General features: G+C 37.1%; 1 protein-coding gene across 1 annotated transcript in view; it reads left to right on the forward strand.

Moving 5' to 3' along the window:
* The first annotated feature begins 395 nt into the window (after positions 1 to 395).
* Positions 396 to 24,467, forward strand: part of CNTLN (centlein) — a 200,530-nt gene continuing 176,458 nt past the window's right edge. The window contains 3 exon segments of the mRNA XM_071581574.1: positions 396 to 411; positions 7,781 to 7,865; positions 18,028 to 18,114. Of these exon segments, the coding sequence (XP_071437675.1) occupies positions 396 to 411; positions 7,781 to 7,865; positions 18,028 to 18,114 (188 nt within the window).

Genomic DNA, 24,467 nt, shown 5'->3' on the forward strand with positions numbered 1-24,467 from the left:
GCCCTGTCCCCGTTGCGGGTGGCGGCGGCGTCAGCGCGCTCCGCCGTGCGCGGCCCCTCCTGTATCCTCGCTGTCCCTGCGGCACTTGCGGCGAGAGGTTCTCGGAGATGGCCTCGGGGGGCGCGGAGGCGGCGGCGCGGCGGGTGGCGGAGCTGGAGCAAGAGCGGCTGGGTCTGGCGGAGGAGCTGAGTCGCTGCCAGGTACTGGAGCACGGGGCGAGGGGTCGCCCGGGGCCGGGCCGGCAGGTGCCCTGAGCCTCGGGATTCGCGTTCCGCTCCCGGGGACACCGCGGGGCACGGGACACCTCCGGAAGGTGAATTCAGCCGGTCCCGCGCCCTTGTCCTGGCCGAAGCCACCTGTCCTGAGAGCTTTTTCATTCCTCCACCGAAGCCACGATGATTTGCCTGAATCGTAACGGCATTAATCCCGGGATGCTACCTTGTGCATCTCCGGGGGAAAATGAACAGGCAGAGCGGTTTTAGAGAAATGCAGGTCTTGAAGTAACCTCTGGAGGTCATTTAATCTCTTGCCCAACGTTGCAGCGGGATTAAGTATCCCCAAATCGTTTCTGGGGAAGGAGGATTTAATGAGTAGTTATGGGTGTACTTTCAAAAGTTACCCTTGTGACTTCCCTTCATAGGTACACTGCCCTCATTTTTCTGAGTAATCGTTTATGGCTGACTTCAGGTGTATTTCCTGAAAATATAAAATCGTTACAGAAGTCAGTGACAATTCTCTGCCAAACATGTGGGTTACACCGAAAGTATACAGCAGAGAGGAAGGTGAAGCCTCGTGCTGTGGATGCTTTCTCGCTTGCTGGAAGCCAAACCAGTATTTTCACGTGGGATGGGATCTGGTTAAAGCCATGAAGGCCTGGGCTGACATGATCATCAGAAGAAAGCACCCACTTTAGAGTGAGTTGAGGTTCCCTTTTCCAAGCAGCTTTGGTACACCTGACAACTGGCACTGTTGCTGCCCTGGGTAGAATCCAGACTTCGTGAAAAAATGTATTTCATAGGAGATCTATGGGGAAAGGGAGCTGTCAGTGAAATTCCTGTTTGGAAATGCTGAACAATGCTGAATGATTTGGGAATATCTTCAGTGTCTTGTGGGAGAAGTTCAGAAAACTCTTTATGTAGTTTACTCTTCCTAATATGCAGATGTGCACTATCAGACAAAATTAGGTGGAGGCAGAAGGAAGGCTCTGAGCTCTGTTCATTTGATAGTTGAACATAAATTATATATTAGTAAAGCCTAGTAGAATGTAATATTTTTGAAGAGTATTATAAATAATGGAAACTTGGAAGTAAAGAGTATAAATCTGCATTTCTGATCACTTTGATAATGTAACTTGATGCACACAAATTGTAGTTAAGCATCTGATTTCCCCTTTAGAGTCATTCAATTAGATGTGCATTTCTACTTGTTTCTTCATGAGCACATTCCAATCATTTTGAAGCCAGAAAACAGAAAATATTTTAAATGTATTTATTTTAAATCTCTTGCGTATTATTTTGCCTTTCTTGTATCTTTGTCTTTTGTCAGATGAGAGAGTGTTCTGGGAGGGAAGCAGGTGGAAAAAGAACAGGAAGACAGTCCTGTGTTTGAGAACAGAAGCCAGTCAGTGTTCCACAGTAATTTCTCCAGCGCGAGATAGAATGTAATATATACGGCCCTTCTAATGACAGAGGATGCATGTCTTCAGGACTTATTTCAGGTCATTAATAAAATAAAAGGAAAGGGGAGCAGTAATCTATAAGCAGGATTCCTCTGAAAGCATTGCAGTGTAGCTGCCTACATGCTTTACCATGTTACTAATCTATCAATAAGTTTCGACTTAAGCTTCTGTATATTATGTAAAGAATGGGGAAAACAGATTTTAATACATAAAAGGGGTGATAATCTAGTCAATCATGCACCTTTTCAATGTAGGATTTATTTGAGATAAATAAACTTTTTAAAAAAGTTTCATGAAGATATTCTGAATTTGAATGGGAACTAAAATAGACTTCAATAAGATTCATCAACTGGTTTAGAAGTCAACTGATGAAATTATTTGCGGATGGTTAATCAATTTTAAGATCATATTTCATGTGAAAACTTCAAATATGACAGGCTATTTGAAAACACAAGTTCATATGCGTAATGTCAATATTGTGTTTTTCTGGCTTCTTCACAGTTAAAATACAAAGATTTTGCTGGCCAGCTAATTCCTTTAGCAGAATTTTATTTGATCTGCTGTTTTATTTAGTTTTACTTACATCTAAGAACTTCTTTGGTTCTTGTGCTGTCTCCTAAAATTTCTAGATAGTTTTAAAGAGGATCATGAAGCCATTTGTGTTGGAAGGGACCTCTTGAGAGCATCTGTTGCACCCCACTCTGGAACAGATTGTCCAGGATGGTGTCCAGTTAGGTTTTGCATAATCCCATGACTGGAGACTGGAATCCCTCCAGACAACCTGTGGAGGTGTATGGAGGCCCTCACTTAAAAATGTTTCAGTTTCTAGTGAGATTTTGCTTATCCTTGGTTCCATGGTCTTGTGTAGGGTTATCCCTTCTGTAGGCTGCCTTAGCAGGCATTTTGGATAGAAATGTTTTTTGAATGTTTTTATGAAAGTGTCAGTGAGAAGGTATTAAGTTTTAATGCAGCAAGATGAAATTGCCTGGTTTTTCCTTTTTTTTTTTCCTTCTGAATAACACACTCACAGATGCATAAACTGCACTTCCAAAAACAGCTTCCAACTTCCCATATGATTCTAATTTAATAGTTTAACAGTGTAGCAGAACTAATGGATTGGTGTTATGTATTTGTTTAGATGTTAGCCTCTTGGATATTTTTTCCAAAGGAAAAGAGACATTTATCAAGTGATTGATGGTGAAAGTTTTAATTGGTTCTAGGATAGGAAACACTAGACAAAGTTTTAGAAAATAGATGTATCTATCCAGTGGTTATCTAGCATGTGAACTAATTAGGCCAAGTTTCTCTTCTACACACTTTCTTGACTGTTACATTCCCTGTAATACAAACTGTGTTTCTGAAATGAAGTCTTTTCTGGGGACTGCAGCCCATTCATGGTAAGTGGGGTCCATTGGCTGAATACACAGGAGTCTTTTCTGGCTAAGGAAGGTTCTGAGTCTTGGTGGAATATTGTGCACTATTTGCTCTAACCACAGGCATTACAGGCATCTACTTCTGGATGTTTTCTCTATTCTGCAGCAGAATCCTAGAGCACCTGACCCTTTTACTCATCTGGGATGGCACCCCTTCTGTTCAAAACGAAGTTCTTAGATTTATTCTGTCTTTTAAGATAACACTTCCCATCAATTGAAGGTTCCTACAGGGTCAAAGACGGTATTTTTAAGACTTCCTGTTTTTCTTTGCTCCCTTTATTTTTGTTCTTTTCTAAAGCTGAGATTCTGTTGGTAAGTCTTGACTGTTGCAGCCTTGGTTTTCAGTATTTAATATTTTCCTTAATACTCCTGAAGGTGTTCTGGGAGCTTGAATCGTAATAAGCCAGATCTTGGAGTAGGACATGTTAAAAGCACAACAATTTTGGTGCAGTCACTCTGTGAAAACTGATGTTGATTTGTACTTCTGTGAGGGAATTTGCAAAAATGAAAAAGTCAAATTAAGGAAGTAGCCCAAAGCTACCAAATTGTCTAGTGAGGAGTCGTGTACAAAGCTGAGAAGTTACACCTCTGTAGTGGTTTGTTTGGGAAAATTATGGTTGTGTCTGCAATAAAGTATTGTGTAATTATTTTGATAGTCACTTTTAATTTTAGTACTCCTTATTTTACTTGAGAATTACGTGAGAAATTAAGTAATTCTTTGTGAAAACAATTGAAAAGAAAGCAAGAAATTGTTTTTTATTTTTAAAATTCGTGTTTCTGTTGGGACCTTTTTACATTTCTGTGTCAGGCTTGATGTTTTTGGGGGCCAGTGGAAAGACAAAGATGAAAAAGTAAGATCTGACACACCTTATCTCTATTGTTTGTGTTAACTGCTACGTTCTGTTTGAGGGGTTTGTGCTGCTGCTTATGACCATAGAATTTCAAGATCCTTCCATGGAAGATCTTCAGTACCTGTGTTCTTATTACTCCCAGGAGTTTTTGTTTCTGCTTGATGTTTAAAAGATCTGGCTGCTGTTTTACCCGAGCTTGCTTTCTTGTATGTTTTTGAGAGTGGGGTAGATGGATGTGTTGTTTTTGCAAAGCATGGTGGCTCCAATGAAGGAAATGAGACTGGTTAGTTTGTTTCCTTTTTTTGTGGGGGGAAGGGGAGTGATAGGCTGTATATCTGAAACCTCATTTTGGAATGGGGTTTCTGAGCCAACAGTACTTTTTTTAGCTTTCATGTGGTTTGTCTTTAATCTTGTGTATTTCTTTAAACCACCTGTTTACTTTATATTGATTTGTGCCATATTTCCTGGTTGGTTTCCTGCAGTCTTTTTTTTGTTTTAGTTTGGTTTGGTTTTTTGATGAAAGGTATTTCATTTGGTGTAAAATAGTTTGCATTCCTGAAGCAGAGGATATGTATTTGGTGTCCTAACTCTTAACTCTCTTGCCAGAGTGCAAACACTTTCATGCCCACTATTATGTAACTAAAAAAGATAGAAATGGTTCTTTCAAGTATTCTGTGATGGGAAACTTCATGAAATCCTTGCTTTGAACAAGACTGTGTGATTTGAGACTGGGTTTTCCACATCCAGCAGTGTCCTATAGTGCTGGTAATACAGAAAATTGGAAGAAGCAAGCACATACCTTCTGGGTTTGCTTATGCTGTTGGTGATTCTCACAAGAGGAATTTGGTTTGTTCAGCTTAATTTCATATTTTTCAACCTAAGATCTCTTTATTTGTTGAAAATGATGTTTTAAGTTCAAACAAGTGTCTTAAAAATTTACCCATTATTGGTTATAAAAGTCCCTACCATCAGTCTTCATTTTGTTCATTGCAGTTTTGCTTTCAAGGATAAGATTACATTTCTTGCTGCTAAAATGGTGCTGTTTTCCTAATTCAGGACTTCTTTTCTAACTTTGTACTTATTGAAGTACTCTGGTGGGGTTTTTTGCAAGTAAATTTATATACTGCTTTTAGGGAGCTCTTGTGTCCTGAGTTGAGCAGGCAAAATGCCAACTATCCAGGACAGAGTGAAAAGGGTTCCTCCTCCCCCAACCAGCTAAGGGGAAAAGAAGAGGGAGAGGAAAAAAAACCCCTCAAAACCAGGTTTATGCTGAAACTAACTACATGTATTTATACAGAAAAGAGAAAATTAAGAAGAAACTACAATATAACACACACACACAAGTTATACATATATAACAAGAAATAACTTCCCACTCCCCAGTAAATATGAAGTGTATTACTCTAAATCTATGAGTACTCTAAAAGACACCCTGCAAGAAAGAGAAAGTATAACAACAAAATATTTCTGCTTCCCTGAACTCAAACAAAATGCAAGCAGCGGCAGCAGGAGCAGGGCCTAGCACAGTAGAGGAGCTGCCAGACATCATCATCTTAGTGCAGCCATGATGGAACTGACCTGACACCTCCCACTGCTGCCCCATATCTTAGGTTTGCGTCATCTGGTATGAAATATTTCCTTGGTTACCCAGTCAGGTGAGAGCTGTCTTCCAATCCACATAGATTCTCTGAGTCTGCTAATTTGAGGCCTAGCTAAAACCACTGCATCTTGTTTGTGTTATCTTCTCTAGCTCATGTGCTTTTTCTGTCAGTGATGCTTATAATCCCTGCTGCTTTTCTGTGTTAGGAATTTAGTACACCCCTGCATGGTACTCTGCACAGTTTATACTCATGGCCCAAAAGGTACGGTCTGTCAGCCACCAGTGGTCTGCAGGTCATATTGTTTAGTCAGAGGAACCATACGGCCCTGAATGGTTTTCGATTTACAAATGCAGCTCATACATTAAAAACCAGATAGCTCTCTATTAGTCAGAAAGTTAGGAACTAATCAGTAATCTGTCTGTTTTTCTGGAGCAGATTCACTGGTAGAATTTCCACACTTTCTGTCAAAGAGTGATAAAAACAGATGGAAAATAGAGATTTTCCTGTAGTTGCTGCTGCTTTTGCTTCTCTTTATTAGTGGGAATTGGAGGGAAATCTTTAAGAATGGACTGTGTGTACCTGTGGGCATTTTTGGGCAGACTAGGATCAAGAAAGGTGGGCTGTCACTTTGTACAAGTGGAGTGTCAGGGTCTTTGTTGCTTCTGACTTTGTTTCATGCATTATGTTTTTTGCTGTTGTGAAAAGCTGTGCATAGACCTATTCTAGTCTTCATGTCTTATTTCAGAGTGTGTTTGCAGAAGAACAGTACTTCATGGGCAGTGGAACTGTATTATTTTGATCACTTTGTATGTCAGGGAGGGTTGTAAAACATTCTCATTGCTGTCATTAGCACTGATAACAGATAAGATTGCTATCACTAATTTTTCTCATGGAAGATACTTTATTATCTGAAAAAGCAGATGCATGCATTGGTCCTAGACCAATTTAACATCCGTGACACCCACTGAAAATAGTGTAGCCATGATACCATTGATATATAAATAGCTTTAGCACCCTCCCTTTATTTACAAGTTAACATGAAAAGTGTATTAACTAACACACCAAGACATGGTGTTACTTCATAGTAGATAAATAGCTATTGGAGATGCATGTCAATTGTACGTAATAGAAATGGTTTTAAATCAATAGCTGAGAATCGAAAGTAAATTAAAACCCCCAAACCCATAGTTCCTTCCTGGTGATGTGTTTTTATGTCAGCATTGTTCTTATTCTTCTGACCTTGTGACCAAAATTGAAATTTTTGCGAATTACCAGTGTGAGAATTTGAGTGTGTCAGTATTTATTCTGGATGAATTGTTGATACCCATACTGTTCTTTCAAAATGGGACAAAGTGTTTCATGCTTCCATTCATTAAGTGCTAATTTCTTTTATTAGTGATTAAGCCAAGACCACATATTTATTGGTGCCAAGGGATGGCAGCTGTTTAGTGCTTTGGGTGGTTTATTGTTATTTTATTCTCTTATATTGCCATAAGGACTATAAATCACCTGAGTCTAGTTAGTACAGGTGTTATTAGTAAAGGCCTTACTCTTTATGTATTATAGACAGAAGTAGTGTTGTTGAATAGTTAAGTTTGTTTTCTTTTACTTTTGACAAAATTCAGTTAACTAGAATGAAATTTTACATGCCTGATCTTCTTTTTAAAAATACTGGCTTAGAATATTTGAGTAAAACTGAAGATGAGCTGAGAGTGAGATTTAAACAAAAAAATGTACTTTTGGGTTTCATAGACTAGTTACATACTCACAGTATGTCTCTCTGTGAGTATTTCAAATTGCCCAAGCTAGTGTGTGGGTTGGAAGGAACTTTAAAGATTATCTAGTCCAGCCTCCTCACCCAGGAATGTCTTTCAGTAGATTATGTTCCTCAAAACCATATCCACCTTGTCTTTGAGTACTTCTAGTGATGGGGGATCTGTGAGCTTCTGCCATTGCCACAGCATCCAGTTGTCCACACTTTCTTTGAATCAAATCTAAATCTACATTTAATCCAAATGTAAACGTTTTTAAAAGTAAAAGTATTCAATTTAAAACTGTTACCTCTTCTCCTGTCATTTCAGGCATTGGTGAAAAGGCTGTCTTGTACTTTAGGTATTGAAAGGTCGCAGTCACATCTCTTGTAAGCATTTTTCAGGCTACATTAACCCAACTCTCCCATTCTTTTTTCACAGAGAGGTGTCGTGGGGCTCTGATCAGTTTTGTGGCCTTGTTACAGACCTGTTCTGATACAGCCATGTCTTTTCTGGTGCTGGGGTTCACAGGGCTGGACACAGTATTTCAGGTGAGCTCTCACAACAGCAGACTGGAGAGGGAGAATTGTCTCCCTTGACATGCCAGGCTTTTGCTGCAGCCCAGGATACAGGGAGCTTTCTGGTCTGCAAGTGCACGTTGCTGGCTCATGTTCAGCTTTTTGTCCACCAGTACCTCCAAGTCATTTTCCACAGGACTCCTCTCAATCAATTCATCCCACAGTCTGTATTATAGATATTGGGGGTTGCCCAACCCAGGTGCAAGACCTTGCACTTGGCCTTATTTGAACTTTGAGATTTGCATGAGTCTGCTCAAGCCTCTCAGTGTCCCTCCATCAGGGTGGCATCCCTTCCTGCTCATACAGGAACTGCACCATTCAGCTTGGTACTGTTTATATCATGAAGATACATTTATGAAGGTATTAAACAGTGTTGGTCTCGGTGGACCTTGGAGGGACACCTCTTGTTGTTGGTTTCCGTAAGGGCATTGAGCTGTTAACTGTAACTCTCTGGACAAGGCTGTCCAGCCCAGTCCTTACCCATCTAATAGTCCATCTATCAAACTCAACAAGAATGTTGTAGGTGTCTGTATTAAAGCCTTTACAGAAATTTAGGCAGGTGACATCCATAGCTCTTCATTTATTTAGTGATGCATCATTCCATTTTATAGAACCGTTTGACAGTCAGGCACAGTTTGTCCTTGGTGAAGTATGTTGTCTGTTTCTCATCTCCTCCTTGTCACCCATATGTCTTTTCATAGCCTCCAAGAGCATCTGTTACATGATTTTACTCAGCCCTGTGGTAATGCTGACAGGTTGCTGGTTCCCAGGATCCTTCTATTTACCCTTTTTAAGAAGAGGTGTGAAACTCCCTTTCCTCCAGTCACCGGGACTTTATCTGACTGTTATAACATAGACATGAATGAAAAGCTACCTGTTATGGGAACAACAAAGCATTGTATTTGTCAGTAAAGGACGTTGCATTTTACTGCACTGAGGGGGCCTCTAGAACACACTTTGATGTCTAGATTTACCGTGTAGTTAAGAGATTCAGTGGGGAAGAGAAAGACTGTAGCTGGTCTGGTTTTCGGATGAAACTGTTTTGGATTTGGAAGGAGGTATTCTCTTCTTTAAGAATAACTTCAGATAATCTTGGCCTTTGTTATTAAGAGCGCACTGTTTCAACTATTTCAGGTACTGTTTAGCTCATGACTTACCAGATATGCAAATATTCTTCTGTCTGTCCACAGTTTCACAGGATTTGGAAAATAATATAATGTCATTTCAGGCAGAGCTGACATAATGGCCCCAAATTCTTCATAGCTAGTCATGGTAATTCAGAGTGAATATAGCCAGATATATGCATATGGTCATATTCTCTGTAAAATAAAACTGTTTGTCCTTTCCTGTATTCTTGAATGCAGTGAAAATCTCAAATGTATTACGAATATATTAATCTGGAGCATTATATTTAAATAAAAAACAGTTCTGAGAGCTACTCTGAAGCTCTTAGATTAGCCTGTGCTCTCAAATAAGTGATTGAATTGTTAAAATAACTCTCAGAATCACAGTGCTTCCAGAAAACATCTATGTGACTTAGAAAATTCATGTCTTATTCAATTCTGTGCATCTTCTATTTAAGTTATTTCAATGACTACAGTTAGTAATTTAGAGACATACAGCTTGAAATGAAAGCTTACAGATCTTATCCTATCCTTCATCTGTAAAAGTATTAAAGCTTTTACTATCTCATATCTTCTCTTCTTTGATAAAAAATATTATATCCACCCAGTGCTCTGTGTCCAATGTGAAGCATTCAGCAAAGCGACTGTTGGTGGAAGGTTTTACTGGTGAATGAAGGGATGCAGGAATCCTGTGTGCTCACTGAAGAACTAAGTAATTGACTTTTTGGTATTCAGGGAGGGTGACATTGTGTGTGATAGGTCTGTGTGTATCTGGTAAATTCTCTCTACCATTTAATGCATGTTTATCTTCGTTCCTTTCTGCTGTGATGGTACTGATCTGACTTCTGTGATGTTAATTCATTGACTGTCATTATCAGGGAACACCTTATGTTTCTTATCTAGTAGTGCCACAGTCAGTTATTTATATTAATTAAGAATGTGTAATAAATTTATTCAGTTAAATGGATTGCTGCCTTTTTGTCGCACTGATGGACTAGTACAAGTTGGGTGGTAGTTTTGCTTAGACCACTATTATTGCCTTATTGTTGTAATGTGACAACACTATGTTATTTTTATGGTGCCTGTTGCTTTCAATGCTTATGAGTAAGAATACAATGTAGGGAGTGTTTGTATATTTATGCACAATTTTTTATATTCTACATATATATTTAAGTGAAGCAGTATACTGAATTTTTCAGTTTTTGATTCAAATGGGTATTTGTTGCCAGAACTACCAACAGAGACAAGATAACGGGAAATTCTTTGAAAAAATTATGCCTGGAAGATATATTAAACTTATTTTTCTAATATAATAAATTTACATGCTGGTTTTGTATCACTTATGCTGTAACACTAAGGAATTGGCTGAGAAGGGGGAAATGCTCTTTTTTGCTGATGGCATCTATTCAAAAAAGCTGTCAGTCTGGACGGGTCACTTACAGCCTTCTTATAAACCTCTACCTGATAATTACTGAAATGAACTTGAAAATAACCTAGAGTTATCTTAAAAGCTTGGTGTGTTTGAGGTTCTAAGTTTTCTTGTGAGTTACAGACTGGTCTTATAGTGACTTTTTAGCTTATTGAAAGGCATAGCACCTCAAAGATAGGCACTGTAAAAAGAGTATTCTTTGCTGTGACCACTCAGCAGGACTGGATGAGTTGTAGAGAGACTATTTAGAATATAATATGTGACTGGAAATCACAAAGAAACTCTGGCACAGCAGGATCAAAAGAGTCTGAACTGACAGAATGCAACACTGATAAGTTTAAAAGTCCTGTGAGACATCAAGAAAGAAGCAAGTCTGTCACTTGCATGTGAAGTGTGTATGTCAGCTCGATTAAAGGTTTGAGCTGTTTAGTCAAAAGTACACTAGGTGTTAGGGGAGTCTGAAACAGTCCAAATAACACTTTTCTTGTTGGTGGTTCAGTGGTTCTACCAGCCAGGTTATTTTCTGTGCTTTTGGGTTTTTTTATGCCACTTCTCCCCCCCCCAAGTAATAGTTTGCATTTCCATATGAATTCTTCCAGCCTCACAATTATGTGAGTTTTAAATACTCACTTCATAATACAGGAAATTGTCAGTATGTAATCATTATAGAGTTCTTACTAAAAATTAACAGTAGCTCCCTCTGTCCTCGTAGCTGTTTTGTTTTTTCTTTTGGGGATATCTACTGGTTAAAGAACTAAACTGAAAGTCTGTGTCCTGTACTTTTGTAGTGATGATTGGTGGCGCGGGGAAGAGGTTGTTTGTTTGTTGGGTTTGAATACATTGGAGATAGGGTTTTGTTTTTTATGGCTCTGGGGCTGTTCCAGATTTCAGAAGATAGTATCTTCCTAGTTGGTGAAAATGATTTTTAATGCTGACAAGATTTAAGGTACGATCTGAACACTGAGAGTAGTTAACATACTTTGAAATAACAAAAAAGTACTGATTTCAAATGGTAGGCACCTGAGATGCCTGAGGTATGAATTTACACCGAAGAAAGAGGTTTTTCAGTTAATCCTTGTTCTCAACACAGTGTATGATAGATAAGTAAACAAAAACTAAACGTACTTTGGGTATGTTTAATACCCAAACTGTCATGAATACGTGGTTCCTCTGAGGAAAAAAAAATACACAGCTTATGTTTTTGGCACTTCTTTTACTGCTAATTTAGAAGTTTTCCTATATTAATTCAGTATCATTACTTATAAAAAAATTGCCAGCTAATTCTCTTTGATAAAGCAGTATAAAAGTACTTGAAACATGCTATGTTTAGGTTGCTTTTAAGTTTCCATTGGACAAATAACTGCAATATTGATACAGTTTTACATACTTTTGATATAAAGTATCCAGAGCAATATTTATGCTTGGATCTCCCTTCCAAAAGCAAACAAGTTTTACCTTATATAAGGATATTTGTCTTTCCCTGCTTATAAGTCCTAGGGGTTCTTTGGTTATACTGGTGTTGTATAACTTCATGACTTCACTTGAAAGCAAATATTTTTGCTGTACCTAGTTATGCCTCCCTGACATCCGATCCCGTCAGATCTCGGAAGCTCAGCAGGGTCAGCCCCGGATTAGTACTTGAATGGGAGACCTCCTGGGAAATGCCGGGTGCTGTAGGTTCTAGTCCTGAGGACTTCACTGGCACCGTCCAAGCTCGCTCGGCCGTGGCAGATGAACCTCAGGACTTAAACGGTGGGGCCAGTTCTGCTCACGCTGTGCCTCACCTAAAATATCCACTGCGCAGGCTGGAAGGGCACACCCACGTGGGGACAGCCCTTCCCAAATCTTCGTTTGTGAAGTTTGGCCATACATATACATACATACATACCTAGTTATGCCATGAAAACGTGGGCTGTTAAAAATCAGTAAGAAAAAATTCAGTTTATTTTGCAAAGTACACATCCTAGGCCTAAGGTACTCTACATTTCTGTATGTCTTTCAGCATGACACTGAGCTACAGCCACTTTCAGTGTAGTCTGAGAGAAAAATGCCATTTTTTGGGGGATATGCAGTGCACTAGGTCTTTTCTTTCAGAATTTTTATGTCCTGGCATGCAAACTTGGTTGCAGGTTCAGTATCTTCATCTGACATTAGATGTGTTGTGAGTAATGTTAGTTTTAATGAGAAATTTTTGCCAACTTTCAAATGACATCTGTATTCTGCCTGGTGTCTGTAAGATCTCAGCTGTTCAAGGTACACTCCTGCTGACCTCTTGAGCTGTTACCGTACACTTGAGTAGGCTAAATATTCCTTGGGTAAGCTGAAGATTGATACATCCCAGGCCTTGACAGCTGCAGTGTTTTTCTTTGCCAACTTTAGACAGTCTAAGCAGCCTTTTTTCGAAAGAAATTGTTTGGCTTCCAAGATCATTCAGGGAACAGCTTTACCAAGTCCATTAATTCTGCCAAGAGCCTAAAAAGACTGTTTAAACTTCTTTTCATCTTGAAACTGTAATAATTTCTAGCTAGTAGTCATTCTGTTATACAAAATGCTTAATTAATTACATTACATAGATGTAAATGAAACAGTTTTAGCTCTTAAAATATTTGGCATGTTAAATATAAGAAGGTTATGTATTACAATGACTTAATGTAACTTGACTATTTTTTTACTAATACTTTATTGTTACAGTGAAAAATTGTGGATATATTTCTGTATAAACTTTGTTTTTGCAAGTAAAATTCATATATTTTCACTGCAGCTGAAGTTGTTGGTTTTTTTTTGGTTTGGTTTTCGTTTGTGCTTGGGGAGTTGTTTGTTTATTTTTACTGGTAAGGTGTATTTGAAGATACATTTGTGTCTTTATTTTTTGGCAGAAGTCTGCTTAGGTAGGATACTGCTTAGTTTTGTGTACATTTACAGAAATTCAAGTACATGTCAAGTACATAGCATTTGGTGATTTAAATTAGAATATTTGCTGATGTAATTACAGTATTGCTGTGCAGTTCTGTGTGTGCTCATTCATAGGTTGCTTTAGTAACTTTTAATGCCAGTTCCTGTCATCAAAAATAAACATGTATTGTAATAGCATTGTTTGGCAGTTTTGGAAGCTTCAGTGACTTTTAACTTATTTCCATAGGATTTGTGAAGGCTTTTTATGTGTTTTGTGGTGGTTGCTGTTGTTATTTATTTATTATTTATTGGACACTACTTGGCCTGTTCTTTGAAGTTTGCTTAGTGCATATTCAGTGTTCCTTACTGCAAGGAAGATTTTTTATTTTCCATTTAGCATGAGTTTTTATATTTTGTTTCATTTACTGTTATTTTAACACAGAAATCTTGTGGAACTTAGTTATGTAAGGAGTAGCAATTACTCACTCACATGTGTAAAATCTGGAGCTGGTTTCATTTTTCCTTGGACAATTTTTAAAGTAGTCTGCTTGTGGAATAGCTATAGGTGATTAGAGGTTAACCCAAACTGTTTATTCAGTTAAAACAGATCATTTGTACCTGGCTGTTGTGTTCTCTTCAGGAATGTTCAGTGAAACTTCATATTTTATAGTTTTCTCATCAAAAGGCCAGTTGCTATAAGGCTTGGCAAAGTTTGGGTAAGAAACTTGGTTGCCAGAGACTCAGTACCTGCTGGGTACTCGGGAAAAATTATGGAAGAGATGTGAAACTTTCCTCATTGTGTATTGTACATACATACATTGTTCATTAAGAAAAATTCAGTACCTGTTACTGTAGTTTTCCCTTCTTGCTGTTTTTTGTAATAGAGGAATGCTATGCTTAGAAGTGTCTGAGAGTTGCACCATTTTTGTGATGCCTTGAGCTGTTTCCTCACTGGGAATTGAAGTGTGTTGGAGCCCGCAGGGTAGCGCAGCAAGCAGACAGTGCTGCTTGGAGGGAATCATATGGTGTTTGATAGTGCTTCTCGGAGTCATACAGAAACCCAAGTACCTCAGTTCTCCTGGTGTATAAAAATATAAGCAGGAAACCCAGCAGCTACTATTGTGGTCTTGTGTACAGGACAGTAAAGGGGAAAGCTAAGGAAGCATGATTATAAGCAAATCCAAGTCGTTAAACTGGCAACAAAACTGAACTGAACAGAGCTCATGAGCTCATCAGTTGGCGTCAGAAACCTTGACTGTTTGACTCAAGATTTTATGAGAGTTTGCAGGTGGAATACTATTACCACTTCGTTATATTGGGTTTTCTCTCTGCTGTAGTGATTTCATGGCCCCTAGTCCAATTTGTTAGTGATTTTAAGTATAGTATAAATACATAGTGAATTCTTTATTAAATATATGAAAAAGGCTCAAGCATTATTTGCACTTCAGTTCTGTTCTGCATATCACTGATCAGCTGAACAATTTGAATTAAAATGATTTTAAAACTAGATACAGTGGTTTATTCCTGTTATCCATTGTTCAAAGATTGCCTTATACTGAAAGTGTCTTAAGAGTATAAGAACAACTGATTTAATGTGATTCTAAGTAATTAAAAAGAAATCACATTTCCATTGCTGTTATTTAGTGAGGTTTAGTTTGGCTTTGTGGCTTGGTGTTTGTTTTATCTTTTCCCTCCCTGGATTCCCAGCATCATCACAAGATTTTTTAAGATGTTAAAATTACTCAGAATCCAGTTTCTGTATAGATCCTAATGCTTTTTGGAAGCTTGCAGCAGCTTTTTCAAATCTGAAAAACATTTTTATTTTTCATTCTGTTTCTGACTGAGAAGTAGTAGGTCATGCCAGGTTGACTCTTCAGGTCGCGTGGCAGGGTATTTTGGGAGATGGTGTCTTTTTTGAGGACACGTGAAACAAGTGCACAGTTTTTATCATCTTTCAGACTAGATGCATAAAAATTCAGAACACTAAGTGCATAAGGTGATAGCACACAATCAGAGATTGTACTAAAAAAAAAAAAAGAGAAAATTAGCTGTCTTCTTACCTGCACTGAGTAACCCAATTATTAATATCAAGCTTATGTTTGTCTTTTAACTAATTCTGAGCTGAAAGTTAATCTGTATTTAGCACGTCTGCTGAAAAAAAACTTGGATACTGATGCAAAATAATTTGAATTCTTATTTATATGGTGTATGATGTAGTTTTGGTGTTAGCTTTCTTCAAAAAGTGAATGTGGTTATTCAGTGTAATGCACCATGATCCAGTTGGGTACTCTCTGGAACTCCTTCTGTGTAGTCCATTCTGTATAAGCTGATAATCGTCTTAAATTTTAAGACCTTTGTTTTATTTGCTTTCTAACACATTCACAAAGTGGCTGGATTTGTTGGTGGTGTGTTTTCTTGCAGTAGGTGATTGAATTTTTTGAGTCTGATAATGCATCAAATCCCCATTAAGTTTCATTCTTTACTTGGTTGAAGCAGTTGATGGCAATTAAAGATTTAAATAAATGTGAACTAGAAATTGCAATTGTGTGAGGAGGAGGATATTTTTTAAACCAACGGTCATGAATCCCCTCACTTTTCACTTGCTCAGCATTTTTTCTTATGTTTTCCAGTAAGTTCAGCATTACCTCACTTCTCTGCAATTTTAAAAATCAAATGATAATGCATTTCTAAAGTTGAAGGAAAGACATGAAGCTTTCCTCAAAAATCATGGAAAAATAGGTGCAACTATCTCTTCTGTTTCTATAATAAATTCTAAGGTTTGTTAAATCCATAATTCAGTGTGTTTGTCTGTTGTGGTGTTACTTGATGAACCAATTTGGAATCAGTACACTGATAAATTTTCATAAAAATCTACTAGCTTTAGAGAGGTCTTTTGATTTTATATTGAAGATAGCTGTTTTCCTGTTCTGAAGAAAAGAAACATTAAGATGGAGTGATTTGTTATGTACTGATATTGCATGTGAAGTTCAAGTTTGCTTCCTAGAAGGCAAAACTGATCAGAAGCAAATGAATGAAAAAGTCAGCCAAAGTTGGAAAAACATTTTCTACTGCTGAGTTTTACTCTAATCATACAGTGTCTGGTCTTTATTGACCCTTGTGAGGCTTGTCAAACTTGTGCTTTTCAGCTCTTGGATGTCTCTTGGATGACCATTGCTTTTAACTGTTTCAAGTCATAAGCTCACAATACTGTGACCAAAGGTGCAATTTGTTCTTGTTCTTAAAAAATGAGAAATCAGGGAAAAAGGAAATGAAATGAGAAACCTTTGCAGAAATGAAAGGGTGGAGTTAAAAGTGGGAACTTAGGTCTTCTGTTTCACTTTATAATCAAGATAGAGTTGTGCAGAGATGAGGTACTGTGTTTTTTGTTCAGATGATTGTAATGGAGTTCTGGTTAACTAGTGATATCTGTGGTATCTACCTAGATTAAGTTCCAAAAACCTGGGATAAGAAGGAAGCCGAGAAATGGATAGCTGTAATAGTGTTGCGTTTCCCTTTGGCTTGTGTATTGCGCTCAGGCAAATTCCATTTTCTTTTTAACATTTAAATTTTATATTAGAAAAAATTTCTTCACGCAGAAGGTTATCAGACATTGCAACAGGCTGCCTAAGAAGATGGGGTAGTCACCATCCCTGGAGGTATTTAACAGCCATGTAGATGTCATGCTTAGGGATTAGTGGTGGACTTGGCAGTGTTAGGTTAGTAATTTTATATGCATTGATCATAAATGTCTTTTTCACTGTAAATGACTCTGTGTTTCTAAAAATCTGGTAGACATAGCTGCATTCTCATGATTTTTGCCTATTGAATAGACCTAGCTGCCAATATGATGGTTTGGGCTGATTAATCCCCCATTTTATGTTAGGCTGTTTCAGAAGGTTTCATCTTAGTCTGGACCATAGTTTATGTATATATGCTTTCTTACTGTTCTCTTTGTCTTCATCCTTTTCTGGTCTTTCCTTTTCTCCCCTGACATTTTAATGTAATTAACATTTGTTTTTAGATTGTAAATAACTAATTGGAGTTTCCAGTAATAAAATCATACTGAAATAAAAATACACCAGTGAAAAATAACAACCAATATGTAGGAGAAGATATAAATGTGGAAAAGCTTTTATCTGACCCCTAGTTTTCACAAACTTTCTAAAGCCTGTTTTTAAAGAACATTGTTTTCTTGCTCTCACTTGAGTTTTTTCGAAAGCTTTGTATACTGCAGGCTACCTGAGTGTGTGTTAGAAGTCTGATTTACTGTATATCTTGCAATAAAGTCAATGAGCTACATGTGGTAAAACTTAATGTTGAAGCACGTATTCCGGACTTAGTATGTAATAGAAATTGTGTCCAGCTGCTAGAAATAACAGGTATAGCAAAAGGCAGCCTTGTTTGACTAATATAAATTTCTTCTCCCATGTGTCACATCATATACACTTTTTTTGTTGATTGTAGGTATTTGTCTTCAAAATTCTATATGCTTAAAATCTTGTTTATTCAAGAGAACCATTTGCTGTGTGTTGTCATTCATGGAACAGTGAGTAGCTTGTAGGAAATTCTCACTAGAATGTATTTTTTTTTGTAATTTTCTTTTTTAAAATGCTCAGTATAACTTTTTTGTCTATAAAAGGCATAGCATACTTGTAATATATTTTTATCCTCTTTTTTTCCTATTTCTAAGGCTGATAAAGAATTTGTGTGGACTCTATGGAAACACCTGCAAGTCTCAAGTCCATCTTACACAAGCTGTCAGCTTGGTTGTGGAAAGGTGAGTTTGAAGATTTAACGTGATGCTCAAATCAACAACCAACCTCTCCTGCTGATAGATTGTTCTTTATCCTTCTGGATGAGAGCTATGTAGGATTTTAAAAATACGTTAAAAAAGTTTGTTAATTTTTGTGAAACGTGCCTAGAATACATTGCAGGTTTCCTTTTTTTGGTGCAAGTTGAAGCATGCTTCAAAATCTCCTTTAAATGAGATTGCTGTGCTGTAGCTGAATACAATTTTAAAATTATAAAAACGTACTGTGTGTTTTGTGTTTCTATTGAAAGAGCAGGAGGATGTAAATGACATTTTCTAGTATCATAATTTGTTGAATAACAGTTTTTTTTATATATATATATATATATACACACACACACATATATATATATGTAAATTATGTTTATCTGCATTCCTAATGAAATGAAAAGCTGAGGCACGATAACGGAAAAGATAACTATCAAAGAATCAAAGAAATGCCAAGTTGGAAGGGACCCATCAAAATCAGAGCCCAGCTCCTGGGCCTGTGCAGGACATCCTCAAGAGTCACACCATGTGTCTAAGAGTATCATCCAAACATTTGAACTCCCACAGGTCTGGTGCTGTGATCACTTCCCTGGGGAGCTTGTTCCAGTGCCCAACCACCCTCTGGGTAAAAACGTTTTTTCTGACTGATAAAAGCTTCTTTCTCCATCAGCACAGACAAGTGAGATACTACTTCCACAGCTTGTTGCTCTGAGGATAGTAATGGTGGTGATTTCTTCATGATACTTACTATTATCTGATTCCTATAAATGTTGGTTAATCATTGCTGTATATGATTGATTGCTTTGGAATGCTAATATTTATAAATGCAGAATTTTTTAGGCTGAAGATGCGGAAAATGGAATGAGTTGGCAATGTGACTGTCAGAATTCAAACACTCAATTCCTTTAAGGTACCATGAGTTCCTGCTTTTAAAATAAAAAAGTGGATTTTTTTAAAAACTGAAAATGGATTTTGACTTCTTTAAATGGCTTGCTAATTTTGCCTGGGAAGCTTGTCATAGAGCCAGGAGGTGTCCTGGCTCCTTTAAGTTTCTGTTCAGTGCTTTGATCTTAGAAGGTGTGTTTTGTTTGTTCACATCTTTCCTTTCTGGACTTGATCATTACATGTTCCTACACTTTTGAAAATATATCATTAATTTCTTTAGCTGGAAGTACATTTCACAGGTTTGGAAGGGACTTCTGGAGATCATCCAGCCCAACCACCCTAGGCAATCACCTAGAGCAGGTTACACAGGAATGTGACCAGGTGGATTTTAAATGTCTCCAGAGAGGGAGACTCCATGACCTCCCTGGGCAGCTGTTCCAGTGCTCTGACACCCCCAATGTAAAGAAGTTCTTCCTCATTGAAGTGGAACTTCTTTTGTTCAATGTTATGACCGTTGCTCCTCATCCTGTTGCTGGACACCACTGAACAGAGTCTGGCACCATCCTCTTGCTACCCACCTTTGAGATATTTATGTGTATTGATGAGATCCCCTCCTAGTCACTATTTGGAACATAGTATTCAAAGTATTCTGTATTCTGCCTTGTATAAAGCAATACAATTTTTTGCCAAAGTATGGTGTGATCATGTAACTAAACCCAGTATTCTAAAGCATTCATATCCAGAGGAAGAAATGGACAGTGTAAGGACATGCATCTTATTTTTAAGATAGCTGTTACTTCAGAATTCACCAATGACTATGTCAAAAATCTTCTGACTTAACCACATTTTATAGATAGCTGAGCAATATGGAAAATTGTAGCTCTTTCACTTGAAGCTTAGGAAGGCAGAAACAGGTGTTCAGGCTTACTAACATTTTTTATTCATGTTGCATATAAAAATACCCAGGATATTAGGACAAATTAAAGCATAGAGATGTTAGAAAGCTTGCATTTAAATAGTGGTGCATAAATGAATTACTTGGAGTTCTTGAATTGTGTGCTTATATAAGATACAGTTTGCTTCTTGTTTTGTTATTCTTCATGTCTAGGACCATTTTTATGCTTGGTAGTTATCCCTTGCTTTGAATTATTTTATGCTTTATTTAGAACAGAAATTGGTAACTATGTGTATGTTATTCTGATTCATGCAATGAACGTGGGGCTCTTAGATACCACCTTGATGCACACAAACATGATAATGAGTTGAGTTGTTTTGCAATGGTAGGAAATGTTTGTGAAACCCATTTAATGTAGTATTCAACTTATCAGAAGGCTTGCTTAATAACTCTCATTTATAATAATGGTCTATTATGTATGAAGGTAAGGATATATTCCGTGTATCTGCGTTGCACTTTATGCAGAGGTTTGTGAGTGGCATACTCCTGTTAAGGTGCTTGTCTAGTTTTCTTATGTTCTCTCCTCCTTCAGAAAACCAGTAATGCCTTAGAACAACTCTGTGAACTCAAAGCTATACATCTATATCATACCTTTCTCATACGTCTCTGAATTATGGAATAAAGAAAGAAGAAATTGCTTCCACAGCATCTTTTTAGGTGTTATTACCCCTATGTATCCTGGAAAAGGTTTGGATAAAACCCATTCAGTATATAAGAATTTTATTAATCACAACTTTGAACTTTGGGGTTGTTTTGATTTGACAGATTGAACAACAGTGTGTATTTTCCCCTTTAATTGATGTATCTTCATCTTTTTTTGCCTGAGAGTGGTCTAATTCCTGCTTTGGAAATAGTTTCTAGCCCGACTTTACCTGTGAATCTTCTGCACAAGCAAATTACAGCCCCATATATCCTCTCTGAACTTTTTCAGCTGTAACTTTCCATAATTTCGTAAGTGGCTTCAGTTTCATGACTGCACCTCTTCACACTGTCATCCTTTTAGAAAAGTTTTGTCTTACTCCCTACCTTATAGCAGTAAAATATTATATTTTTTTATGTTAGTGTCAGTTTATCTCAGTTCCAATACATTGATTAACTTTCCTGAGAATCTGCTACTGCTGCTGTCCAGAACATTATGGGACAAGTGATTTTCTGACTTTGGTAATCTGAGAAAAATATGTGGATTTAAAGTGTTTAAGAGATGGGATTACAAAGTAATAGTTACAAGCAAAATGATTCCTGAATCATGTCATTTGGGAGATCTGTGCTGTTTGCAGACCATTTTTCTGTATTTTACATGGTTGTATCAGGTAAGCTGGAAATTGAAAATTTACGCTCCAATCTGATAAAAACCAGCTTAAATCTTAAAAGTGTTTTGTGTTTTTCTCCGTCTCATTTATATTAGGAACAACATTGACCTCGTCATAACCAAATTGATAACATTTTCCATCTTGCCCTGGCTTACAGGGAGATTTTGGGATAGAAACAAAGAAATAGATTTGAACCTTTTGCTGGTTCTTCTTGTGACATGAATGCCACCAATATTTGCATAGCTTCCTTTTCCAATTTGTTCTTTCCATCACAAATTCCCTAACTGAGAAACCCTCAGTGCCCACCAATCTTTGTTTGAGAGTACCTGGTGTCAGAAGGCAGACACATCATGGAAGCAGGCTACCTAAGAAAGTGTAGGCATATATAAAGAATCAAACAATACTGTCCAATAGTTTTCAGTCATTATATTGGTGAAAGAGACAGATGGACTTTCTTTGGGACATTACAGTGACAAGAATAAGGAGATACGGGACAACATGTCCACTTGGAACCTTATGACTTACACCACAGATCTGTGATGAAAGAAAAAAAATACATATATTAGGAGGAGATGAGTGAGCAGTACTAGCTGTAGAGTCAGCTAATTTATTTGTGTAGCAGACAATTGCTTATAGTATCTTTTTCCAAACAAACCAGAAAAATGTAAAATGTATAATTTGGAGGACTAAGGGGGAAATTAATAGTACCTTGCCATTATTTGTCTGATATTTTGAAATGCTTTCATGGTCCCAAAGTAGAAGTTTGCCTGCCCTAAAATTGTAGAAATGTAGATTGTACCTTTTTATGGCTGTGCTGCTGATTCCTGTAATACATCAATGATATTATACTTTTCAGCAGTCTTTGCAGTTCTTGCTGGATAACTGTAACTATATTCCCAATTTAATATTCAGATATAAACAAAAAATTATCTTTACTGTGCAAATGAGAAATGCCTTTGGGATATGTAAAAGCCTCCAGGTATTTTCAAACAAGTCATTGTAAAACTACTACTCATGTTAGTATACTTTCCAGCTACTTTAAATACAATTGATCTCAGTATTATGTAAAGAGCACGCTATTTCTAGTTCACTGCCTTTTTTCATGATTTGAAAAACATGCTAGAAAATACCGCTTACTAGGTAAATTGTAAACTGTAATGAAGCTGGAGTTCAGATGAGAGTGTCAAAGGTTTTGAAATATTTTTGCAAACTACAGAGCTCTGCTTCAAGACTCTCCTTCTGTACATGAGATCTTGATAAGTCAACAGACTAATTTTCCTCTAGGGCTTCTACCTGACTTCTCTCCTTTCTTCTGGAAGAGGATGTAGCAGGATCCATTGATGATCAAACTGTGACAGTCATACGAGACTTGGTAGATGTACATGGGGATTGTATTATGCTAGATGATACCCTTACAGATAGTTATATTTGGCAAGCTTGCCTTACATAGATTTTTTTTCCACACCTAAATTTCGACTGTGCTGTGTCTTGCAGGTCTTAAGAAAGAGAAAGAATGGATTTATCATTTCAGGCCACTCTGAAACAGTGGCAACTTGAATGTTAGTTCTAGTGATTGAGAGTTTCGTTTTTGTTCTTCCTGGAGACTTACACCTGTCTAAAGCTGGGGAAATGGACAAAAATATGGCTGAAAAGTAAGAGATCATAAATAACCAAAGAATTTTTAGAAAGGTAATTGCAGGAGTTTATGCTGTGGTTTGCAGCATCCTGTGAACAGCACATTGTGGAAGAAACATTAAACAGGTTGACATAGATTCTTCAGTGATTGACAATATGCAGATGTACGGAAAATGGCAAGTACTTTTAATGCAAGAGGATAAGTGAATGTACTGTGTGAATGGGCAATATAGATTGCCTATGTTAATTGAAAAACAATTAAAAATCTGTATCTTACATCTTTTGAAGTGGTGATAAATATTGTGAAGAAGCTTTCTGAAACCATTATTTTGCTGTTGTGTGAATTAACAGGAAACAGAATGACAGGAAGACAAGGAAATAAACAGATCTAAGCCATTTTTAAATGGCCATTACCACTTTGTCACTCTGAATTTAAAATAAAATGTACTCCCCAGTTATTACCACTCAATAAAGTGGACAGAATAAAAGCACATAACAGTACAACCTTTTTGTATAAGGTCAAATAATTGTGATTTTCCACAGTTAATGAAAGTTTAATATCCTGTTTCATTAAAAATTCTCAGAACATTGAACATAAGTCAACATTCCATGGAGAAGAAGGTATTATGCAGTTTGCATGTGTGCATATCTGCATATCGGAGCACAAAATATTGACATGATAATTGCAGTCAAGCCTGATTGAACAGCAGCCTCTGGGAATTCAGCTGGTGTTGTACCAACTGGATGGCTGCTCAGGACACAGTTTGAAATGCAAGGTGCAAGTTAGCACTTTATTCAGCACAGGCAGGCATCATTTAAAAATCCTTGGGGGAAACCCTGGTGATGTGCAGATGTTAAAGCAGTCTGTTCTGAAGTGCTGATATTTTGAACACTGTAAGAGACTTGTGTATTTTAAATGAAAAATGTTTCCAAAATTATTAGGTGAAAATGTCACTATTTTCTGTAATACTCTAGTATAAAAGTATATTTAATATTTTATGTATGTTGCTTAAAATAAGAGCCCTTAAAAATCATCTAATTAATTAATCAAGTTGAAGATGCAAGAAAAATTACATTTTTATAATGATGCCTTTCCATTTTGATATGTATCATGAAACATAGAATTGGCTCTGTAAATAATTTCCTAAGGAAATAATTTCATTTTCTGTATTTTATTTTTATCTTTAATTGTTTCTGTAAAGAAACAAAAACAGGTGTATGCAGTTATGTCATAGAAAGGAACTGCTGTCTTAGAAAAGTGCAAAATGTGTGGTATTCATGTAAATTGTTTTTTGATCCATGCTGTCTGAATCTTTTAGAAGTACTATATGGAAGTATTAAAAGAAAAAAAATTATGTGCATTGATTGTCATTCATCATGAAGTGCAAGGATCTTCTAGGAGGTGAAATAAAACTCTTCATAAAATGCAAACTGTTCAACTCTGGGGTTGTGGGTTTTTTTAGCATCTCTTAATACAAAGACACAGTAAGATTTCTACGTGGAAAATTAAGGCATAGGCTCTGTTTCTGCTAATCACTGACTGCAGC

Source organism: Pithys albifrons, chromosome Z (genome assembly GCF_047495875.1).
Source record: "Pithys albifrons albifrons isolate INPA30051 chromosome Z, PitAlb_v1, whole genome shotgun sequence".
NCBI lineage: Eukaryota > Metazoa > Chordata > Aves > Passeriformes > Thamnophilidae > Pithys > Pithys albifrons.